Source organism: Paroedura picta, chromosome 1 (genome assembly GCF_049243985.1).
Source record: "Paroedura picta isolate Pp20150507F chromosome 1, Ppicta_v3.0, whole genome shotgun sequence".
NCBI lineage: Eukaryota > Metazoa > Chordata > Lepidosauria > Squamata > Gekkonidae > Paroedura > Paroedura picta.
In genome coordinates, this window is record NC_135369.1 from 55,814,772 (window position 1) to 55,828,027 (window position 13,256).

Here is a 13,256-nt window from a genome sequence, read left to right on the forward strand (position 1 = left end):
AATGGTAAGCAGATTTCTATGAACAAGGTCTACTTGAATATTGACATCAACAAATAACATGGACAGCATTATTACATATTTTATATGTGCCCTCCCATCAAATTTGCATCAAATCTAGGTATGCACACAGAGAGAAAAATTCTATTTTTAAAAAAATCAGATTTTTGAATTGGTTTCCATACTGACACTCCAGGTTATTTGGGTCCCCAACACCATTTTGGGACTTGAATTTTAAAAAAAATTCTGAACATTTTCTGACCCATTATCTTTTATCAGATGACTCATTTCAGGGGGTTAGAGTGGCTATTTTTCTTCAAACAAATGTTACCATCATTTCTGGTAATTCAATCCACTAAAGACTTCCTCAAATTTCAAGCAAACTGGATAAAGGGGACTAATTTTATAGAATTACAGATGGCCCCCAGCCACTGTTTCCTATGGCGAAAAATAATGCCATGTTTTCTCCAGGAAAAGAAATCAAACACAGAAGAGAGAGTAAAGCAACCAATGCCCAAATGCCTCCCAATGCAAACAGAACCAGGATAGTCAACATAATTCAAATCAAACCTGAGAATCTCAGCAAAACTTCTCCACGTGGCAAGCCCAGCAGAACCAATGTCAAACCAGATAATAAATGCCAAACTAATCTAGCAAGCCAGTATCAAGGCAACCAACTAGACCTGGCAAGACACTGACACAGACACATGCTACTGTCACTTCCCCAAGAAAGACCTCAGGAAGCAAGAGGGAGGAGTTGCCTGGGATGATAAGTAAAGGGATTAAAAATAAGATAGCTAATACTATAATGACCTTTTCAGTTTAGGAAAGAGATGAGTAAGGGGCAGGACAAGTATTGGTGGTGCTTCCGTGGAAGATCTTCAGACAATGATGGTTATCAAGTATTGCAGTCTTTGCATGAAGCCTTTGCCATAGTGCAAATTCCCCACAGGGAAACAGCCCAAGAATAAGCAATTAAGAAGGAATGAGGCTATCTTAACCTGTGTGACCACATGACTATGTAAGTATATACACAAACATTTGGTATTCTGTTTCATGCTTCTTTTTAAACATAGTCCTTCATTTTGGGCTCAGCAAATGATGGGGTACAGAAATTCAAACAACCAATAAAGCCTGCACCACATAGCCCTCCTTTTGTAACGGCCTTTGGCTACATACAATAAATGTTATCGTACATAGCCCTCCAAGCACAGCAAAGCCCTACAAACAACTTCCTGTTTGTGCTGTTCATTTGAAATTATAAACACTAGATGACTGTTAAGTATATGACTGATCACAAGAGATAACTGGGAGGCTGGATTTAGCTAATCCTTAATTACATTAAATAACCTCACTAGCAAATACTGTCTTCCAATCACCATTTGGTCACAGTGCATCCTTCCCAATTCATTGTTGCTTCTATTTAACATTCCTCTGCTGCCCCCAGCTTCTGAACACACGAGGGATGCCTGACTTCCCACTATAGCAGGAGACCTCCCAAAGACAGCTATCAAACTCTGCCACCGCTTAGGAGGACAGTGAAGGGGGGATATTAGTTGACATAATGGTGTCATTTCTGCACTCACTTGGAAGTGATGTCACACCGTTGGAGTGATGGTGCCTCCCCATGTCCCGGCTCACCCTGTCATCAATTAGCTGCCAGCTGTGGGCTGGCAACTCTAAAACATGCACTAGAGCAGGGGTAGTCAACCTGTGGTCCTCCAGATATTCATGGACTACAATTCCCATGAGCCCCTGCCAGCGTTTGCTGACAGTGGCTCATGGGAATTGTAGTCCATGAACATCTGGAGGACCACAGGTTGACTACCCCTGCACTAGAGCACAGGTGGCGGCCAAACTGGCTGGTAATTGCAGTCCATAGGCTTCTAGAGATCTAAAGTTTGGCCACCCCTGCAGTAGAGAGACTCAGTTTTTGATTAGGAGCACAGCGTCACACAGCTCACTGGGTCAGTCAGTCACTCTTTCAGTCTAACCCACTTCATGGCATTAGTTGCTAACCACATAAGCTGCTCTTAGCTCCTTGGGGAAGCATAAGGTAAAAATGTTATCTATGATTGCATTGTAAATATTTGGTTATTTTCCTCTCAGCACGGCTGATCAGGTTCTTCAACTTCCCTGAGTTAAAAAAGTAAGTTGAAGATATATATGTTTAAAGACAGTTTCCCATGTGTGCAAATTAGGGCTCAGCAATGGCTATTAATAAATCCCTTTTAAACTTCTTCTAATTTCAGGTAACATTTTAAATGTCTTGTCATATAGAAATGCTTGCACATGTCAAGGTAACCTTTAGGTACAAAGCTACCCAGCACTTTTCTCCCTGATGTGCATATCCATGTTGGGCTTTTTACTTAAATTGAGGACTGTATTTAAAAATGTATTTTTGATATGCATACTAAGATGCAGTCCTTTCTAGTATTTTGCCATATACCCTGTCCAACTTCAAGTTGAACTTATTTAAGAAGGACAGGTATAAAACTCTACAAGAGCAGGATTAAGAATCTGCAAATAAATTGTCTCTTCAGAGGGGTGGCATATTTGTCACAATGGGTCCAAAATTCAGTGTACCGGTTAGGCAAGGATAACAGGATGAGGTGAGTGGGCGTGATGCAGAAAGTGAGCAGAAGGTAACACTGAGCTCAATAAAGTCATCATACCAATATTGATGTAAAAAAGCTCCGACTCAAGGGAGCATTTGAGATGATCACGTGGGATCCGTGCAGATTAATTTCAGTTGCCATATGATAAATAATCAGTTGCAGAGTGGGCGAAGCAAATGGTGTTGAGGAAAACAATTTAAATTAAATCCTGGTCATGTAATCTATGGCTTTATGCTCATCTAATAGTAATAAGAATTTTGATTAAAACAAAAACAAGACCAGTTGAGGAGGGGGGAGAACAATAGTGGGTGTGAGAGGAATGATTACTCTTTTTGAACAGGCATCTCCCCAGGGAGGACAGCTTGTTCCTCACAGAGGTCTACCTTGGAAAACAGAATGAGCCTGGGAGCCACATTTCATTTCCATATTCATTCCATTCATGAGAAGAAAATTGTTGCATAGAATAATTTACTCATTCTAAATGTATACCATGAAAATACTGAACATTGTTTCATGATTTTTGTGTAAATAATTTGACAGGAAGGTATTATACATAATCTATCCCTCCACACACCCAACTTCTAATATTTATGGAAAACAAAAAATAGGAAAAACAAATTTCCCCTTGTGAGTCCAACATTTCTGGAATTTTACATCTCTAATTAACCCCCCCCTAGAAACTGCATCTGTACCTCTAAAAAATATGCGCCATTATTGGGATTGGTAGTTAACTCCAATCAATATTACCAGCTTTCAAAACTTCTGTCAATAAAAGGCAGGAAGGAGGGTGAATATTTGGGTTAGGTATATTATTTAAAGCTAAACTTTGGAGACTTGTGTGATGGACAGGTTAGGTTCTGCCACTCCCTAAATGAGATGAATGAGAGCTAAAAGAATATGTGTGTGTGGACACTGGATGGTGGTATTAACCTTTAAATCCCTAAACAGTCTGGGACCAACATATCTGCAGGACCACCTCTTTCACCATGACTCCCCCCAACAGTGTTGTGGTCATCTGACCAAAACTTGTTAAGGATCCTAGCCGAAAAGAAGTAAGACTGGCCTCAACAAGGGCCAGGACATTTTTTTCTATGGTTCAGGGCTATGGTTCAGACCAGATAGAGCATCAAGAAGAACTGGACTAACTGCCAAAAACAGATGGAAGACTTGCTTCCCCAAGAAACAGCTGGAAGCCCCTCCCTAACTTTTACTGAAATAGACCTGGTGAGCTGGAGCTCGGAGGAAGACCCTGGAACACTTATTGGTCCCTAACATGGTGCAGCCCTGCCACAGCCTCACCAGGCCTTGGTGGAGCCTACCTGGGTCAGGGAGGAGTGAGAGAATGTCCCATCAGCACTTCCCCCTGCCCTGAGCCACCCCACTGCAGCCTTGCCAGGCCTTCACGGAGCCTGCCCAGGTCGGGGGTGGGGGTGGGGATAGAGACCATTGTATTATTTTTGCAATAGGCTTTTTTTGCTTGTACAATATAATAAAAGAAAACAGAAAAAGAAATGATACGAAAAGCTATTAATTGAATCAATAAAAACCTATTCATAATGGTATGAAAGAACAATGCTAGAAAACAAGTTTAAAAATTCAAGAAAAAATGAGAAAGAATGAATTAGGAAGTTTCACCAAGGGTCTGAAATGTATTGTAACCTCCTCTTTTAAAAATCCTGTGCATGGACCTAGTAACCCTGAGCCTGAGAGAGAGGTGTAGAGGGTAGTAGGCGCTATGTGTGAGTGGAGATGGGGTGTCACAATTTGTTACTTTGGAGGAAGATAAGGGGGTTCCCTTATTCCTCTAATGAATGGTACTCAAATTTCAAGAAAATCTTTGGAACTGAATAAATCTTTTTAAATGTAAAAAACATCACCCCCTGGAGTCACACAATGGATGTCCTGTAAACACCTCGTCTCTTGAGTCCTGTCCAAATGGATTTATCTAAAAGATGAAATAACCAGGAAGTGCTCTTACTGCTAACACTGGAATGCTAGTGCGATGGAAAAGTCAAGTTCCACTCCTCCCAAAGAGCAACCAGTGGGAAATTGCAAGATATTCGTGAGGGTGACCGTTGAAAATGGCTGATTGAAACTCTGGAAAAGAGTAGCTTAAAGGATCCCAAATGTTGGAACAAGGAAACAGTTTAAAAGATCACTTGAAAATTGAAGAAACTTTATAACTTCCATCTGAACTACTTCAATGTTATGTTCAAATCATAAATTACACTTAACTCTTTGTTTAAGCCTGTGGGCTGGGTGTCTCAGGGAAAGAAACACACAAACACACAACCACACACACAAACACGAGCGCGCACGCTTAGATCTCAGTCTATATACATTTTAGAATAAGAATAAATGGTAGTGACATGTGAATGAAACAGTATTTGAGTTTCCAGCCCCATAGATCTGTCTGAGTGAATGGCAATTGCTAAAGGGGCTGTGTTACTCTATCTGTTGGTGTCACTGTGAGTAAGAGAAAGGACCTGGTATGTGACGGTCATGGCTCTCCCTTTATCTTAAAAGAGGCAAGACAGGTAGTGATGTATGACTGCCTGACCTAACTGTAACTCTCAAGCTGTGTGAGCGGGTTTGTGGAAGGTGGTAGGCACTCTGTATGAGTTAGTGTAACCAGTACAACCATACCCCTGAATTGTTACCTGTGGTACCAGGCCTTGGATTGTAACCAGTGAAAAGCAGACCCTTTGGACTGTTTTCCATGGTGCCAGAAACCCTGGATTAACATCTATGACAACAGACATTGTGGGACAAGAATAGCACTCATGTGCTTCTTCAATCAAGGCTATTTCAATTAAGAGTCTGGACTTTGGACATTTGCTCTGGCCTAGACAAAAAGCAAAAGCCAGGCCAACCTTTCTCTGCAGAGCACCATTAAAGCTTGGCATGGGTGACTGACCTCTCATGAACTCAGCATCCCTGTTATCTGTGGAAAATAGACACACAGCGCTGGCAATTTCAAAGAGCATCCTGATTCCCCCCCAAACAGCATACATATCTTTGAAGTGTTTTCTTACCTCTGAAATCCCCTTCCTATCTATCCAACATAACACCAGCTTGCCAAAAGCTTTATTGCTCTATGTCAGGGGTAGTCAAAGTGCGGCCCTCCAGATGTCCATGGACCACAATTCCCATGAGCCCCTGCCAGCAAATGCTGGCAGAGGCTCTTGGGAATTATAGTCCATGGACATCTGGAGGGCCGCAGTTTGACTATCCCTGCTCTATGTAGTCACCTAGATCAAACCAGATCATTCTATTTGATCACTTTGATCCTAGACATCCTGAACCAAGCAACCTTTTGGGTCACCACATTAAAAGGAGGCATCTGCAACCTTTGTCCAAAGCCCACTTTTGCCTGTGTGAATTTTTACCACATATTTGGCTAAGGAAATGGTATAAAAGCTGTTCCTTGGAGCTACCTGTGTGCTTGATCCCCTCTGGTGACACCCAACTCAAGATTCTTCATTCATGCTGCTGACCCATCCAACTTCTCCATCTGTGCAAGACAGGCATGAACCTTGCTGTCCTCTTCCCCAAACTTAGCCATTTCCTATTTTATTTCTTTTTGCTGTGTGTGCTAGTGTAATTGCTTGGTGTTTGTGTCTTATTCTGTAAATAAAGCCACAGCAGTATTTGTTGTTTGCCTGGGATTCATGAAGGGTTTAATCTCCTTGTAAACTGTGCAAAACAAATCCTAGCTAATTAAAAACCTTTTACTTAGCCTTTCCCCAATTTTCTCAGAGCATTTTGTTTAACATTAGAATCATTGTCACAGCTAGATTTGAGTCCTGTAGCACCTGAGAGACCAATAAGATTCTATGGGATAAGCACTTAAGGGTATTTTTGGATATCTGATGAAGGGAGTTTGATTCTTGAAAGTTTATACTTTAACATTTTGCTTGTCCCTAAGGTGCTACTGGACTTGAACCCAGCTCTTCTACTGCGGACTAACATGGCCATCCTCTTATTCTAGAATTCTAAGCAATGAAATGACCTCACCAGCTAGGGCTTATTCACATAAACATTTAATGAATGTATAATGGTAAGCTTGCATGAGATGTCCCTCTACTTGCGGCAAAACAGTTATGGACATGACCTGCACATTCTAAACTAGGGTTGCCATGCACTGCTCCCCCCACCATGATCTTTACTGTACCAGATTTTTATGAGAATCTGACTTGAGAGACTCATGAAATATTAAAATAATAGATACCATAGTTCTTTTTCTAAGTCTTTCCCATAGGCAGCTGGTGTTTTCAAGGATTTCTGCACAGCCTTGGAAGTTCTTTATTTCTTTAAAAACAGAAACCCTGATAGCAGACATTTCTGCATTCTTAATAAGTCTTGGCCAAAGGCTGAACCAGCTTGCAATGTGGTCAGTTAAAAAATAACAAGTCAAAGATTAAGTCTTGTGCACTGCTCGACAAAGTAGATTGTTTATAGGTCATCAAGTAAATAGCTACTTACTTTATCACGATCACTGGAAATGCTCCTGGAATGAACTAGAGGGGCTGAAAGAATCTGTGCCATTTCTTTCTTGTATTTCTCAACTGCTTTGATAAGGGCCTCTCTTTTCTGTTGGTCTCTGTCTGTATTCAGGAAAATATGGAAGGGTTAATGACAAGAGCAACCAGAAATCTAATGACTCTTCAGCATTTTTTATAGTGCAGAGGAGAAACATTAAAAAGGTCGGGGTGGAAAAGCTGAAGGAAGAAACCCCCTAACATCATCATCGTCATCTATATTACTGGTGCAATCCTATGTGGAGTTTCACCCTTTTATGCAAATTGTTAGGGCTGCCAAGAGAGGACAGCCTAGTAGCTACTGATTACATCCACACAGGGGCAATAAAGAAACAAGTTGGAATTAGAAAGTGTGTGTGTGGTGGGGGGGGGGAGTGCATAGGCTAGGCTAGAGTGAAGGATTCTAAAGGCATGCTGTTTACTTTGGGCATCATATTGCTGTTGCGTTAAATATTAATAGTCTTTTTGGATTCTTGCCTCTTCCTCATCTTATCAAGTTACACATTTGTAAATACATACAATATACAATAGCCCTGTCATGTTTTAATAGCTTCCTGTGGAACTTTCTCCCACTTGGCAAAGTGGGGAGTTTGAAACAATTTCTTGGTTTCAGTGACAGACCTGTGACAGTGATTTCTGTACCTATTGGGTTAACTCTCTGCTCTCCTAATGCAACAATTTGTCATTGTTAAAACATGACTTATTTTTAACCAGACTGCAGGCTTTTGGGGAAAGCAGATACAATAAGGAAAGTCATCTTTTTCCTCCAGAGAGCTCAAGGGAACATACAAGATGATCCAGTTGGTGTAGTGGTTAGGAGTGCGGACTTCTAATCTGGCATGCCAGGTTCGATTCTGCGTTCCCCCACATGCAGCCAGCTGGGTGACCTTGGGCTCGCCACAACACTGATAAAGCTGTTCTGACCGGGCAGTGATATCAGGGCTCTCTCAGCCTCACCACCTCACAGGGTGTCTGTCGTTGGGAGAGGAATGGGAAGGCGACTGTAAGCCGCTTTGAGCCTCCTTCGGGTAGGGAAAAGCGGCATATAAGAACCAACTCCTCCTCCTCCTCCTTCTCCGGAGACCGGTACTGGGCCGTAGATCCTCCTCCTCCTCCCCGGCTGCCGCTTCGGGGGCTGCCCTGCCTCTCTGCCACTGGCTCACCTTTGGTGCTCTCCGGCGACAGCCATGGCTGGGGCTCCCCCTCGGCATGGCACTATGCAGCTGCTGCTAGCAATGCCCCCCAGGGGGCGGCGGGAAGTCAGGGGCGCCGGCGGGAAAGCAAGTGGAGCAGCAGCTCAAACGGCAGCGACGTCCCTCGACAAAAGACTACCTCCTGGGCCTCAGTGAAACTGGCAATCATTGACCGGTCCCCGGTGATAAAAAAAATTGGGGACCACTGACTTTGGGAGTTTGATGGCTGAGTGGGGATTTGAGCCCAGGTCTCATCCACCCTAGTTCTACACTATGGCCATTAGACAATGTAGACTCTCTGCATTGACTTACAGGTAAAATGTTTCTTCAGTGGGAGCCGGTTTGGTGTAACAATTAGGATCACCAACTTCTATACTGGTGAACTGGGTTTGATTCACCGCTCCTCCTCCACATGCAGCCAGCTGGATGACCTTAAGGTTGCCACAGCACTGATATTGCTGTTCTGGCTGAGCAGTAATATCAGGGCTCTCTCAGACTCACCTCCCTCACAGGGTGTGTGTTGCAGGGAGAGGAAAGGGAAAATTGCATGCTGCTTTGAGACTCCTTCGGATAGAGAATAGTGGCATATAAGAACCAACTCTTCTTCTTCTTCTAGTAGTATCTTGCAGACTCATCTAATGTAGCTGATTGTTTTGGTGGGAACTCTAGTAGTGAAAAATATTGGGATAATGTTGAACATGAGGAACCATAGAATCATAGAGTTGGAAGGAGCCATATAGTCCAACCCCCCTGCTCATTGCAGAATCAGCCCAAAGTATCTAGGATAAGTATCTTTACAGCTGCTGCTTAAAGATCCTAGTGAGGAGGAGCTCACCACCTCCTTAGGTAGCCGATTTCAGAGCTGAATGTCTCTGACTGAGTTTTTCCCCTCATATCTATCCAGTGCTGTTCAACACTTAAACTAATTACAGTGAGCCCTATCCTCTGCTGCCAGCAGGAATCATTCCCTTTCCACCTCCAAGTGACAACATTTCAAATATTTAAAGAGAGCAATCATGTCCCCTTTCAACCTCTTCTTCTCCAGGCTGAACATCCCCTTAGCCTTTCCTCATGGGAATTGGTCCCCAGAACCTAGACCATCTTTGTTACTCTCCTCTGGATCCTTTCAATTTTGTCCGTATCCTTTTTGAAGTGTGGCCTCCAGAGCTGTACACAATACTAAAGGTGCAGCCTGACCAATGAATTATACAGCATTCAGTATGTCCAACTTGTCTATCTGCCATGTGGATTACAGAGCCACATCAGCACGGCACTGTTGTCATCTCTACGGACCATATCTCTATGGACCATATTTTTTGACACGTCACGAGTCCATGGAGAGTGGTGGGATATAAATTGACTGACTGACTGACTGACTGAAAACTGGAGGGGAGTTTAAAATACAAATTTCATTTTATTGCTTTACTAGATTTAAAGCCCGTTGTACGTTTAAATACAACGGGCGCTAGAAAGTGTAGATGTGGGTTGGGAGGAGGCTGACACCCCGTTTCAGGGGGAGTGTAGTAGCTGGAAGAGTCCTGGAATCAGGAGTGTTGGGAGACTGGACAGTAGCTGGAGAGGATGGCAGGCATGTAGGGAGCTGTGGGATGGAGACAGAAGGGGGTAGAGGTGGGGTCTGGGCATAGGAAGCGGAGGTAGAGCATAAAAGAGGTAATGCATAGTGAGGACAGGGACTGGCAGGTAGCAGCACTCACCAACTGGTGGGTTGGGAGGATGCAGAGCCCCTGTTTCAGGGGGAGTGTAGTAGCTGGAAGAGTCCTGGGATCAGGAGTGTTGGGAGACTGGACAGTAGCAGGAGTGGCTGGCAGGCACCCAGGGAGCTGTGGGATGGAGACAGAAGGGGGATGCATGAGGTGGCGTGGGGGAGGAGAAGGAGGTAGAGGAGGAGGAGGAGGAGGAGGAGGAGAAGGAGGAGAAGAAGAAGAGTTGGTTCTTATATGCTGCTTTTCCCTACCCGAGGGAGGCTCAAAGCGGCTTACAGTCGCCTTCCCTTTCCTCTCCCCACAACAGACACTCTGTGGGGTGCGTGAGGTTGAGAGAGCCCTGATATCACTGCTCGGTCAGAACAGCTTTATCAGAGCCATGGCGAGCCCAAGGTCACCCAGCTGGCTGCATGTGGGGGAATGCAGAATCGAACCTGGAATGCCAGATTAGAAGTCCGCACTCCTAACTACTACACCAAACTGTGGGTGGCTGAGTATAGAGGAGGGAAGGCATAAGTGTGGAGGGTAGGTGGGTGAGGGGGTTACTGTAGGAATAGGGGAGGCAAGGATTGTAGGATTGGGATAGGGAGGGATTGAAACTCACCAAGGAGTGTGTCTGGAGGAGCTGCACAACACAATGCAGAGGGTTGAGGCAGCAGTTCACCAAAGAAGCCTCGGCCAGCCACCCCGCATGCTAAAAGCTTCAGCGGCGTGTTCTGAGTAGGCAGGCCTGCTCCAGGTGCAGCTGAAGGCTCGTTTGCCTCCCCCCCGCCCCCCTCACAAGAGAAACGCTCACGCCGCTGCCCCAGAAACCCGAGGCTGCGGCCACCACTAAAACCCCCACTGACAAACCCTTTCCCTCTCTCCACAGAAGGCTCTACCGACCGCCCCCCTTCCGTTCGAGGCCGTGGCTTCAACATACTGTATGGCAGATGTCCGGTGCTGGAGTTAGAGCAGCGGCAGCCGGTCTTGTCGCAGGGTCTCACAGCGACAACAGTCGGCAGTTAGGAGGGAGGTGGAAACTCTTCGAGTTTGGTCCCTTCGAGTTTTTATCCTGGACTCGCCCCGCCCTAACTCCTCCCACATTGCCCTTACTGCTTTATTCTTTACTGCTCCCGCAGAGCAGTTTACAGATTTTACTTCTCTTATATTCTGCTTTTATCCCCAATAGGTATCCAAAGTGGTTTACAACATTCTCTCTTCTCCATTTTGTTCCTTTCCTTTTATTAGACAAGAAGATTACAAGACGCCAGTCTGATGCAGTAGTTAATTATTAAGTTAAGAGCAGCAGACTCTAATCTGGAGAAGTGGTTTTGATTCCTCACTCCTCCACACACAGCCAGCTGGGTGACTTTAAGCTAGTCACAGCTCTCTTAGCGCTGTTCTCACAAAGCAGCCTGTTCTCTCGCTCCCCCCCCCCAACCTCACAGGGTGTCTGTTGTGGGGAGAGGAAGGGAAAGGTGTTTGTAAGCCACTTTGGGCCTCCTTTGGGTAGTGAAAAGCGGAGTATAAAAAACCCAGCTCTTCTTCTTTTCTTTTGTTGCAGTCATAAAACTCTCACTTTAGCATTATTGTCATCAGCATTTTGTTCTGGGCATGGTCATCAGTGGTGTACATTAGGATTTGGCATCTGAACATTTCAGGAGAAGTCGTGTCTGGCAACACTGTTTAAATGCATATGATTGCCCATCATCATCACTCTGTTTTCCCTTTTCCTACTGGCATGGGCATAAGTGACAGCTGTCTTCTCCGTTACCATTACGCTTCTGGGAATGTATCCGGAGCAGTCTGCAACCATTTTGTCCAACTGAGCACAAACAATATGATAAAACAATTTAGCCTCTGCACTAAAACTACAGAGACAGAAATTAACACCCAGACCCCTAGAGACATGCTAGCTCACTTTTATGGTTCAGCATTAATTCTGGCTTGCTATGTGGGAGCTAAAGGGCAGCATTTATTTCACAAGAGGGGTAAAGATGCCTCTCTTTGCCTTGCTTGCCTGACTACTTCGGAAGACAGTACAGTTCCCTTTGGGCCATTCATCAACCCAACACGGCTATCTTAAGCAGAGTTACATTCTTCTATGCCTGTTGGCTTCAGTGGATTTTGAGGGATGTAAGTCTGCTCAGGAAATGAACAGTACTGCATTCAAATGGCACAGTTCCCAAGTAGTTAGACAAACAGGTGGTTACTTACATTCAGTGAGGGTTCTGTGACATTACAGTGTGATCAAGAAGCAAATTCCAAATATATACCTAGGAAGCAACTTGATTCTCAATGGCTAGAGTCACTGCAGGTCACCAGAGGTAGGAAGCAGGTTGGTTGGTTTGTTTACAAAGTGGCTTGAAGAGGCTCACAGGCACTTTGTTACTCCACAGTTGACATTAGCTGTCTCTCGTGTTCCAGAGGCAAGAGCTGCCATTTTCTCCATTTGGAGTACGTGGTGTTCACAGAGTTTAAACATGCAACAGGGGAACAAAGCACCAGAATGCTCAAAAGAATAAAATGGTTTTATTAAGAAATAGAGGCAAAGCCCATTATATCCAGGAATAAAATGGGCGCTAGAGCTTGGCGGTGTGAAGAGGAAGGGGAGGAGTTGTGCAGTCTGTAAGGGCATGGGGTTGTCATGTGTGTTGTGTGGGAGGTTGTGGTGGCATGGTGACAAATGAGGGCATGGGTGTGGAGAGATGGGTGTCAAGAACCTGTGGTGTGGAATGTTCGTTGAGTATGGGAAAGGACTGACCTTTGGGAACAGTGGCATATTAATTACAGATAAGCTTTCCAGAGCCATGTCTTCAGATATGTGAAGGGAAAATCAGACTGGAGACTCTTCTTAGGGGAAGATTACATGGCAACCAATTCCCCTCAGTTCTGCGTCATTTCCTTTCTTGTGGGAATTAGGCCACAGACACTGAAATGTTCCCCTGCCCTAATACACATGGGGTAGTCACAGTACGCAGGTGTCCACCCTGTTCCTTCTGTCTCCATTTTTCTGTCTTCCTGCACTTTCCAGACTGACAGGACTGATGCTGGTCTGATGCTCCCCAGAATACAAACAGTTGCTTGTAAGGGCTGGCCATAGCCCATAGCCCAGGAGGGATATACCTGCACCAGTCCCTCCCAACTGCAGCCTGCAAGCCTCTTACTCTGCAAGTATCTAGATTGCTGCTCATCTCTAGA

At 44.6% G+C, this 13,256-nt stretch overlaps 1 protein-coding gene across 2 annotated transcripts in view; it reads right to left on the minus strand.

Annotated features, from left to right (window-relative positions):
- LOC143838215 (spermatogenesis-associated protein 7 homolog) overlaps positions 1–13,256 on the minus strand; it is a 91,044-nt gene that overhangs the window by 29,420 nt on the left and 48,368 nt on the right. For both annotated transcript variants that reach the window (XM_077339240.1, XM_077339231.1), the window contains one exon: positions 7,101–7,222. In XM_077339240.1, coding sequence (XP_077195355.1) covers positions 7,101–7,222 — 122 coding nt within the window. The remainder of the gene's footprint in view (positions 1–7,100; positions 7,223–13,256) is intronic.